General features: G+C 37.8%; 1 protein-coding gene across 1 annotated transcript in view; it reads left to right on the top strand.

The window, feature by feature from the left end:
• Window positions 1–12,003, top strand: part of LOC122789134 (glutamine-rich protein 2-like) — a 137,384-nt gene that overhangs the window by 43,492 nt on the left and 81,889 nt on the right. The window contains exons 5-6 of the mRNA XM_044056358.1: window positions 3,733–3,818; window positions 6,103–6,143. Of these exons, the coding sequence (XP_043912293.1) occupies window positions 3,733–3,818; window positions 6,103–6,143 (127 nt within the window). The remainder of the gene's footprint in view (window positions 1–3,732; window positions 3,819–6,102; window positions 6,144–12,003) is intronic.

Below are 12,003 nucleotides of genomic sequence, written 5' to 3'. Positions count from 1 at the left end.
GAGGTCAGGGACTGAAAATTAAAACAAATGCTTGATACTTTGTTATGAGTTCTTACCAGTATAACTGAAAGTCTGGCTTACAAGTGTACTGAAATATTATTTGCCTGATCAGAAGGTGCCAAAAGACCTTAGCTTAGCCTCAGTTCAGTTTGCGACATTTTTGCTGGGGTACTGATTTCAGTTATGAACTATAGTCTCTTCTCATAGCTTACATAGGACCAAAGCTTACACTCTAGGGTCAGAAGACATTGACATCACTTTTCATATTTGAAGCTGTTTTCCTTGCTATACTGAAACAATGTGTTTCACTTACTCTGGCATTTTCTTCCATGAAATTCAGTCCACTCTATTGTTTTATATATTTATTTACATTTTGTTTATAGGGTTGACCCTATGGGCAATAATAACTTTTAGTATGGACCCAGAAGCATATAGAAGAAAACATATACAAAGTACAACATACTGTTCAAACAGATGCAATACAAGTTCAAAGTAAACAGACAGGATGTAATCAAAATTAATATTTGCATTTGCAGTACAATTCAGTCTACTATACAGCCCAAGGAGAATCATTCACAGCCACACTTATTAGTTTTTTAAAAATATATCAGAAGAACAGCAAACCCAATACATTTTAGCTACCTTAAAATTTTCCTCAAGACACACACCTTTCACTAATATATAAAGCTATCTTGATGTTCTGTTTATACTGGCAAGAATGTACTGCTCCACTTTTGTAAAAGTAATATATGTCTATATCAAAAATTTTGAAAATGTTAGCATTTCACATCTCAACTGGTTTGTCTGTCATACTTCATCTCTTGGTGAGGAAATAGGGGAGGGGCTAGAGGAAGGGAAGAAGCAGTAAAAGAACAAGATACTTTGGGCTGCCAAACCTCCAAAAGAAGGGCTTCAGCTAGGCCTAAAGTCTGAGTAACTGAGAAACATATAATGGTCGAATCAAAGGTATTACCTCACATTTATGCTCCAGTGTCTTTGTGTTTTATGTTAGCATATCACACAGAGTTTTGTAATATTTTTATCCAAGTATGTGGGCTGATGAGCATATAGGTCTTTGTGATGTGTGTGTCATTAACAGCCAGAAAATTATCACTAAAATATTCTAAATGTTTCATTAACACACATGTTAGTTGAAGTATGTAGTATACTTAACCATTCATGCATTGGAGGACAGCAAAAGTCCCAGTATTAATTGTGTTACTAGATAACTATTGTCACAACAGACTGTATCATGAATTATAGCTACATGCATACATCACACTAGACTTCATTCTGTTAGATTTTCCTGCTCATTCATAAAACTGAGCATTCTTCTTAGCACCATTACCCATGTGTACTGGTAGTTTTGAAATTCCCTAAACTGTGCTAACAAACTAGACTTCAAAATGCCCAGTGAATATGACTTATTTTACATTTCATTTTAATGGAGTTTCAGAAGAAAAAATCCTGCGTACACAACACATATATAATATACATAGATGTGAAATGTGATTGACTACTTTTGAAGATAAATAAGCAAGAAAAAAACCCTAAATAATGCAAAAAGGAGGTTTGCTTCAAGCAATGGAAATCCTATGAGAAAGATAATATACTACATGGCCAGGTTAGCAGAGTCCCATCTAAAGAAAACACATGATGTGATAAATATGCATTGAGGTTTTGCAAAATCAAAGCTTTTACCCCAGAACCACTAACACTGACAAAGTCTACCAAGGTGCTAACATAAAACATGTTAGACTGATTACTTGTTCCCAGAATCCATTTCAAGAGTGTCTTGAATTCAAATCTGTACTCCAAATGAGTTGAGATTGTGTGTCCTGAATGCTTAACATATAAATTGAGATTCAAACATCAAAGAAGCAAATTGTGAGACTTGCTATTGCACTATTACAACATATTTGTATGGGGGTTTCACACCTGACACCCCCAACCCTGCCACTTATATATACTAACTCCAAGATTACTGTACCTCAGAGAAGATGAATATGTTAGGGTACCACAAACTTGGACTAAGATCTATTTTCTCACTTTCACAGTTCTAGTTTATCTTTTCTGATGACCCACTTGTGAGAAGTCACATTTTAACAGGCTCCATTTACATTCTAGTGAGCTCACGTGCTATATTTGATCTTTTAAATTCTAATTATTTTTTGATCAGTTGATTAAACAGCACCCGTATTATTAAGGACTTGGAATGATGACATTAAGGTGACTGGATATTTTACTGGCTGTCTCTAACATACACACCTCAAGGGGAATCCCCACAACAAATCTTAGCATCTTATCTCAGTTATCGAGTGGTTTTTATTTTAGTCCATTTTGTCCCATAATTAAAATCAACCCATCTAGGGTTTAAATATGGCTGTCATTGGTGTAAATCAGCCAAGGCAGTACTTATTCATGCACAGGACAGAGGAGCACACACAGGACACTAAAGTGTATTTTAGCCACATTGTTCCTAGGAATATAAGAAAACAGACTCAGATCAGGGACAAATGTGACACTTTATACAAAAGAATTGTGCGCTGAAAACAGACATGAATGTCAAACTGGGAATTTGAGGTGGTCATGAAGCAATTGGTCACAAGACCACAAAAAAAAGCTCTAGGCTATGGTGCCGGAAACTGCTCTTCAGTTATAATGATAGATGACCACAAAAAAACTTATGTTCTTTCCTACTGGTACTACCAACCTAATCTGATTTTATGCCTCTGCAAAGTTATGTCGACAATGCAATCGGTTAAGACAGACAAGAACACTACAAAATTAAAAATGAAACAGCCTCTATGGTGTCCCTCAAAGTCTCACAAACCAAGTATGTCAATATACTGGGTCCAAAAACAAACAATCAGGAAACTTCTAAGGAATCTTAGATCTCCCACGCACACAAGTTTCCACAAAATTAAAAATACATTCTTTTCGCTTTGCTCCACTCCCAGGATAAGTTTCTTGGCCTACTTTTCTTGAACATACTATAACGTGCTGCAGAGACCCTATCATAATCCTTCTATGCTGGGCAGCAAACTAAAATCATTGAAGTCTTTCACCATACCTGAAATAATTTAAAGTTTCAAGGCTTTATCGTGGCATATTTTGCTCTAGTAATTTTCAGGCTGTGTATCCTGCTTCACCTTTCTAGTCCATATCAATTTTCTCTTGAGCAAGCACTAATGGGTATTCTAATTTAATGAATGCACAAAAAATTAAACCTGCTGATATGCAGAGTGAGATGAGATGAGCTTAAGGTAACATTTAAAATACTGTGATGTTAAAAGCATAATCCATTTATATGAACATATCAGTGTTTAATTACATTGCTTTAAAATGTTTCGCCATAAGTTCTGAATGCCACAGATTGTTTTAAAACAGTCTGCATTGATGGCAAGAACATTATAAAGTGTGTATTATGAACTTAAGTGCACTAAGATAGCAAGATTCATTTGCAATATATTCTGCTAATGGCAGCCATAAATCTTGCTTTCTCTGAATATGTTACATTTAGTAGCCATCTGTTTATCTACATGTATGATTTAGTGATTTGTTTACCTTAATCCTGAGACAACTATGGTATGATAGTAATTATTAAGCAATGAATGACAGAACCAAGGGATGATAATGTTTATTTTTGATGTAATATTTTCTGGTGCTTTCACTAATTTGCTGCTCTGTGTTTTTGCTTTTATTTGGTTTTGCAATGTGGGTGCTGTATAGCAAGCACCCATACCTCTGGTGACCTTCCTGCTGAAGAGCTTCACATAAAGCAGCTGATAAAAGAGCTTGTAACAGAACATGACAAGGTAAGATATGAAGCACTCTGTGGTTGATCCAAGGTACTCCAAGATGCCTCTAGCATTTCACACAATACATGATTATTTGACTTCTACTATATACTTTAATATGATAGTATCCCATGGCATAATGGTGGTGACATTTCAGAATATTGTGTACCTAGCACATCTGAAATCAACATCCACTCTTCTTTCATATGTGGTAGCCAATTTGGATTAATCATTCCTTTGCCCCATGATGAGGAAATTCCTCACTACAATTTCAATGTTAGTCAAAACTTTTATTTCTTTCTTTCTTCTCCAAAGCCTTATTAGAATTATATTTTAGAATTACTTGTCATTTTACCGTCTTACAGCTTGATTCCCATAGACTCCTTCTATGGCCATGAAGAGTTGCCAAGGTTTAAGTTCATGATTCAGTGTGTTTTATTATGGCACTTATTTATGCATTCAGTGGTTTGCCTCTAAGTAAATCAAATAATTTATTTCTGCAGTAGTGGGTCTGGCTTATGTCCTCCTTGCCCACAATTTGTGGATGCTCAGGGCTGGTACAACCCCTAGCCTCTCCACTATTCATGGTGAACATCAGTGACTCCTTTTCGGTCATTTTCCTGGTAACACCTTCAACCTCTCCACTATTAATGTGACACTCTGGTTCTTTCTCATAGTGCCTAAGCCTTAGAATACCAGAGAACAAGCCATCATTCTTTCATGGTAGCTAGTCAGTTTATTCTAAACTGTTGGTGATGAAACATGCAAAGATATCATACATGAACCTGTATGTAAAATATGGGCATTTATCATGCTTCATGCTGTGCTTGGTATTACAGAGAGCCTTCTGGGGTCCACTAAGAGTTTTGCTTTCAGGGAAGAGTGCTTGCATCTCTTCCTAGGACAGCAGAACATCTGATATTTCATTCTAACTACCTCCTCACAGGGGATTTGAGCTTATTTCCAAATGTATGTCACTGGCAGCATAAATGGATACCCCACCTCTGTACTAGGGAGCTGGCCAATCAAATAACATCTTACATTTGTTTTGGAGCCTTACATTTATGGTGTTTTAGAAGCCACTATGACTGGTATAACCAAAAGCATATGAAGAATCAACTGGACCAATGTATTTTTAAAATTATTCTTTTTTTTTTAGCTTTTGTCAATAGTAGATGCCTGTGAAGTATGCTTTGCTTTAGTCATCAGCTCACACATCACCGATTAAAAACAATAGTTTCAGGGTCAGTATTCTATGTGTCCTGAAGAAACATGGTCCTCTTTTGGACATTAAAGGTATACCTTATGGAGCAATCAACTCATACAAATTACTGACTGAATGATAGTGGAGGTGTTTAGATGATCTTGGGATTGCTGTATTATACATTAAAAAGAAAAGCATGGTTAATGTGAAAGCTGCAAGACTTGTTTGTGTCTTTCATTTTTTCCCGGTTAGGAGTCGCCACAGCAGAACTCTGGTCCGCTAATGATTGGTAGTGGACTTTTACGTACCGGGTTCCCAGCCCTGATGCACAACCTTCAACGAAGGCACACCCCATTCACGTATGCCGCCACACAGAAGACGCTCTAGCTAAATGATCTTTAAAGGCTTGTTACCTTTTTTCTGGCTCTGTGTATAAATCCTTGTGATTTATGCTCACTCCCACTGTCCTTAGACATCTGATGGCTAACATGTGACACAGCCATCTTCCATTCATTTATCTCACCCTGAAGCTGAACTAATCCAAAATCTGTCATGAGGAGTTCCTTGTTTCCCATGAAGCTTTGCATCACTACAATGTGCATATTATTGTTTCACTTTAATGCACCCTGCTTGAATATTTTTTGTTTATATGTATTTGCTGAGGTTTTTCTTAAGCACTGCTGCACCCTGTCTACCATTCTTTATACTTTGCAATGCCTCAAGATTCTTCCACTATTTTAAATAAACACCCTCAGGTAGTGTAAATAAAGCAGACAGCAGACGTAGCAGATGCAAACAAAGCTGACACATGTAGACCATAGTTTTTTAAGTATTGGGCTATACTGCTCTGTATTAAGAATCTGCTTTGCATATTTGGATGCCTAGCTCAGGGCTATCTTAGTAAAGAGAGAAACAAATGCTTTTTCCAAGAGGTACCTGCAATATGTGCCTTTGTTTTCTCAGTTACTCTGTAATGTGGAGAAAGTCAAAGAAAATGCCGTAATGGAATAATGCTATTACTTTGTTTAAAGTTTTTCTTTTTTTATTACAAATGACATAACTTAACAGACTCTCTTTTTAAAATCTCTCTAATATCAGATCTCAAGACCTGCTGTGCCGACAGAGGAAGATCGCCACAGGTAAAGTGTTCATATTATACTTTCTGAATTAAATATGTTGAGCACTGAAGATATAATTCTCAGAAACATGAACTGGAACCAGGGATATATAACGAACCAAAGATACACAAAATCCTGTGGGAAGCAGCACTCACGATTCTGGTAGCAATATCACAGCTTCCAAAAATCAACCAAACTTTAAAGCTCAAATCCTTTATTCACAGTTAAGTGCTTTGTCCCTTAAATTACAGACTTCCTCAGAAATGAATTCTGTAAATAGTAAAATTAAAAGTTGTAACCAACTACCAATAAAACAATTAAACCTTGATTGACATTCAATTCAAAAAACCTTATTAAAGGTAAAAGTATATAAATACCTATGGATAACAAATATATATAAAATATAGATGCATGTGTATAAAAAACTATATATGTCAAAAATAATAAAAACATTTTGAATAGCTACTTACTCTTCCAAATGTTTTAACTTTAAAACCGGATTGATGGAACATTTATTTAATCCTGGAAAATGCATAATATTGAGTTTAAACTGCCATTTTAATTCACTTTTATTCAAGTGTTCATTGGTTACAAAACCCCACAAATCTTTTTTAACTTGTTCTATAACAATAAATTTAAATGAATGCAATGGACAGTCTAAAATATGCCTATACAGAGCATTGGCGTTTACAGTTCCTGATATCTAACAAATGTTCATAGATTCTTTCTTTAAATTTACTGCATGGTTTGCCCACATAAGATCCAAGGCATAAAACACAGCAGGCTAAATAAACCACTTGAGAAGACTCACATGTACAATATCCATTCATTTTATATGTTCTTTCACTAATAAGAACATTATCCTTATTTGTAATATGTGGGCATTGAGAACAGTGCCCATATTTAAACATACCCAATGTCCTACTCATACTAGCATTGTGCTGTTCTAGTAAATTTTTAAAGGATCTATCCTTTCTATACACTGCATGGGGCTTATCCCCAAGTAATTTAAACAACTGACTGTCAGTGGAAAAAAAATCCAGTTCATCTTTAATATGTCAAAAATAGTGTAGCTGTCTAAAGAAAAAGCTGAAATAAATAACCTTCGATTTTCCATATTGTTAGGTAACACATTTGTTGCACTATTAAAAGTGTTACTGTCATGCCTATCACTGTCCAGCATTGGTCTAGCCAGTAAGGGTGCATACACTCCATGGGTTCTTTTATACAACACTTCGTCCTTAATACCTAATAAAAATTCCATGGGATAGCCTCTATTGGGAAACATATCTAATAACACATCACATTGCTTAATGAATGTATTTTTGTCTGAAACCAACCTAGCCAATCTCATTAACTGGCCCTTCACTACGGCCTTTTTATGAGGAGGGAGTGTTTCCAGTTTGGGGCTTGCTCCCTCTTACTCTTAGACAGTAATTTCTTCCTCTTATTGTAAAGCCTGATAAGGGCAGTTGTCCACCAGATAGGTTTGCTTTTCCTTGAGGAGCTTGTTTTGAGTCAATGCAGTTGTTCAGGTATTTGTATAAAACATTTGTGTAGAACTTGGCATAGTTGCCAGTTCCATCTAAGGTAGGAGGTGCAGTGAAGGTATTTATACCATCTTGTAAGAGATTATAATCTGCTTTGGAGAATTTTTTTAGTTTAAGTTGTGCTATGGAGGGGGGGGGGGTCAGGACTTCGAATGAGACTGCTCTATGGTCAGATCTCACCTGGGAAGACCTCACAATGGCAGTGCTGCAGTGGTTCCCCATATTGGTATGCACTAGATCCAGGATGTTAGCACCCCTTGTGGGGGTGTCAACTAGCTGGTCCAGGGCATTAGAGTTAATGAAGTTGAGGAACCTTTGGGCAAGTGAGTTTCTACATGAGTAATTTCCCCAATTAATGGATGGGTAAAGTTGCCCAAAACCATAGTGTTTGGATGTATCTTGATAGACTCAAGTAGACCCAAGTAGGAAGAGTGGTTGTCCTGATTCATGGAGGAGGTCCTGTAGCTGGCAAAGGCTTGAACAGGTATCCTACTAACAGTTAATTGCACCTGAAGTATCTCCAGGGAATCATGCTGTCTAACCAGTCTAGAGGTGTATTTATCTTTAATGAATACTTATACACCGCCTCCTTTAGTTTTCACACCTTCAGTTTGTGGTCTGAACATGTGGAAGGAGGTGTAGCCCGATATGGCTGGGGTGCTCTCCACAGCCTTGAACCAGGTCTCTGTCACTGCACAAATGTCTATGTGTTCCAAGGTGAGGACTGCTTCCAGTGAATGCAGTTTTGTGTTAAGATTCCTAGCATTTGGCAGCAAAACCTTGTTCTTGGATGGAATTCTTACATCGGGAATTTTGTCTTTGAAACACTGCCTAAAAAGACACTATGGGGGTGCAAGGGCCTTGGCCAGTAGCTGAAATCCCAGGGGTGACAGATGAAGACCATCACTGGAAAAGCATTGAGGTCTGTCAATCATATCATCCCAGGCTGACAGATACTGTATCCCCTTGGAATGACACCAGAAACTAAGCCAGTTATTGAAGTCAATCATTTTCTGTTTGTATTGAGGCATCATCCTAGGTAAAGGTAAAATGCTGCTTAAGGCTAGGGACATACCAGCCTGAGACACATAGTCCGAGAATTCAATCATGTCTGTCTTCATATAGTCCAGAGGGGTACTTCTGAAGTTGTTCACACCAACATGGACTATGACAAAGTCATAACAGTGCCTGTTGTTGAGAGACTTGAGTGCATGCGTGATATGGTGGATCCTGACACCTGACAGACAGCTGACCATAACCTTCTCCTTATCCAGCCTGGTGACAGGGACATCTGAGTGTCTCATGATGGAATCACCTATGACTAATATGCTTGGTTTTGTGTTTTGCCTTAAGCGCTTGACAGGTGAGATACTGGGATGTAAGCTATTATGTGTATTGTGTTCTGCAGAGGAAGTATTATATATAGCTTGCTTGTGTTTGTGTTTGGGAGGTTTCTGGTGTTTAGGTATGTTTTGGGTAAGGACCTCTGCATATGTAGGTATATGGGATGTGGATTTGGGTGGAGTAGAAGGGGAGGTGGGCATGCCGCTTGACCCGCTCGTTGTCATATGTACTGACTGGTGTGTGAGAGAGCATGGATTCAAGGTTCTTAATGTAGCTGCATCTCTCACATGTTGAGTTTATGTTGTCTAAGAGCAGAGGGTTGTCGGTGAACATGAGGCAGTTACTACACTCTCTCTGGATGCCCATGTCAACCAAGCTGGCTGGAGGAACTGTGGGAAATTGTACATCCATAGTGTTATGTAAATTTATATGGTCAGGAATAGAGGTTGCACTTAGGAATGGCTAGTGAGTGAGATGTGTTTTGGAACCTCTGAGGTTAGGCTTAGCATTCTACCTGACAGCAGAGCTGAGCCATGAAAAACCTCTGGAGAACCTCAAGCAAAGTGCTAAAGGAAAATTTAATAAGCAAAGCGTTTGCTACTATAACCACCAACGGTAACCACTACTACATGGCGGTGCACAGTGGTGCACTACATGCAAGAAGGGCAGAGGCGTGACTTATGTAAAACAAGAAATAACCCTTTTAACTCAAACTAGCAAATAAGGATGCACTCTCTGAGCTCTACTCCAATCATCCTCAATTAGATGCGACCCAGACAGCACTCTTTCTCCCACAAGGGTGCAGAAAGGCCTTTTCCAACAAAGATGGCTTGAATTTGATGCTCAGAGGTTACAAAACAGACCCAGAAACAGCAAGCCTGTAAATGGGCTGTGCTACAGCCAACTGGTACAGTATGCAGTAAAATGTGACCAAAAACAGTTCCAACAATTCAAACAGACAGAATGCAAATACTAATTAAGAGTGCAATCTAAGAGCAGAAACAGGCACTTATAGTTAGTTGGAAGCAACAGATGCCTCAGATCTTTCAGTATCTCAGTGAAGACCTGGTTTTAGTGCTCAAGTGATAAAAAGCAGTCTAAATTCCGTAAGACTGAATCTTGCTTATGCTAAGTGCAGAGGTATTTGAAATTTAAAGTGCTTAAAATCAGTCACAACAGCAAAAAATTAGTATAAAGCAGCAATACGCTAGAGCAATGTTCTCAAAGTAATCAGGCTACTAACAAACAGTAATAAAAGAGGCAGTATAAATGCAACTGAACATTTTTAAGAACAGCAGCAAAAGCAAAATAAAATAGGAAAAGGCACAGTATAAATACAGTAAAATACAATAAAAGCAGCTGAATAGTATAACATTTTTTTGTCAAGTATAAAGGGAGCAAACAGAAGATAATTCAAGGTTAATAGGTAAGGGGTGGGTCTTCCCAAACAGTCTCACTATACTCAGAAGAAAGAGCTTAGGCAATGGGACTGGGAGGAGTGTCCAATAACAAATTTGTAATAAGTTAAGTTATAAGAACACAACAACAATACACTGGGTAGGAGGGAAAATCAAATGGAGCCAGCCAGAGTAAGTGTTCAGAAGTAAGCCAGAAACCAGTTGAACACGCAAACTTTGCAACACTAAGCACAGAATTATTAAATATCTCTGAAACACAGAGTAAGTGTTCAGAAGTAAGCCAGAAACCAGTTTAACACACAAACTTTGCAACACTAAGCATAGAATTATTAAATAGCACTGAAACAGTTATAGCAAGTGCAACAAATATACGTATATCAGCTTTGTATGTCAGATGGTGTTAGAAGTATTCCAAGCCAGGCAACAATGAAAGAGCTCCTAACTACTGAGCACAATCTTGCAAACATGTGAATCTTTTATAGTAGCAGGATGAAAGACTAACCCTCTGGCAAATCAGATAAGGACACAAATAGCTATTTTCTAAAGAAAATCAAATTGAGCCAATACATAGGTATTTATGTGCTTTTACCTTTAGTAAGGGTTTATACATTGAATGTCAAAGTTTTATTGCATTATTGGTAGTTGATTACACCTTTTAATTTCACTATTTAAAGGCGTGTTTAATATACTTGAATTCATTTCTGAGGTACACTGTAATTTAAGGGATGGAAGTGCTTAACTGTGAATAAATGATTTGAGCTTTAAAGTTTGGCTCATTTTTTGAAGCTGTGATATTGCTATTGGAATTGTGCTTGCTGCTCCCCACATGATTTTGTGTATTTTTAAGATATCATTCTCCTTTTGATTTTATATACCTTTGTATTAATCTAGCAACCCAAGAGGGAAATTAACAGTTTCTCCTTCAGTGCTAAAGTTCAGAAGTAAAGAAAATATTGTGCACCTTTATGACGCCCCAGCACTGGCCCAGTATTCAAGGAGCCTCAATCCTCACCACTGACAACAGTGGGGGATGTACATACTAGGAGGATGACAAGTACACACACAGTAAAGTGTAATTTCCCTTAAAAGCACACAGAGACCACAGTCAGTCTGGGTCTGGTTTCTACCTCTTTCTCCAGATCCCCAATAAGACTCCCCACTGGCACATCTATAGAGTTGAGATCTCAGCTAAGTGGCCAAGCCAAGATGTCCAGCACCCTCTCTGTCCAACCAGTGCGTCATGCCCTTGCCCAAGTAGCTGACACACACACACACACACACACACACACACACACACACACACACACACACACACACACACACACACTTTGAGGTTTGATTTATACACAAACACACACCTGGGAAAGGCTGGCACAGGTTTACTAGCTATACCACTTTTGCCAGATTATAAGGTAGTTATCACTGCCAACAGCCAACTCTTTATCAGCTACTTTAAGGCCCTTAGCAAAGGGTGTCCAATCTTACTGTGTAATGTTACTATTAATCCAAATGATAGTTTGACCAAGAGCAGCGCTATTAGGAGTGGCCTGCACAGTGTCACCAAACAGA

The sequence above is a fragment of the Protopterus annectens genome, chromosome 14.part0, assembly GCF_019279795.1.
Source record: "Protopterus annectens isolate FY-2018-M chromosome 14.part0, PAN1.0, whole genome shotgun sequence".
Lineage (NCBI taxonomy): Eukaryota > Metazoa > Chordata > Ceratodontiformes > Protopteridae > Protopterus > Protopterus annectens.
This window is presented reverse-complemented; position numbering and strand designations above follow the sequence as displayed.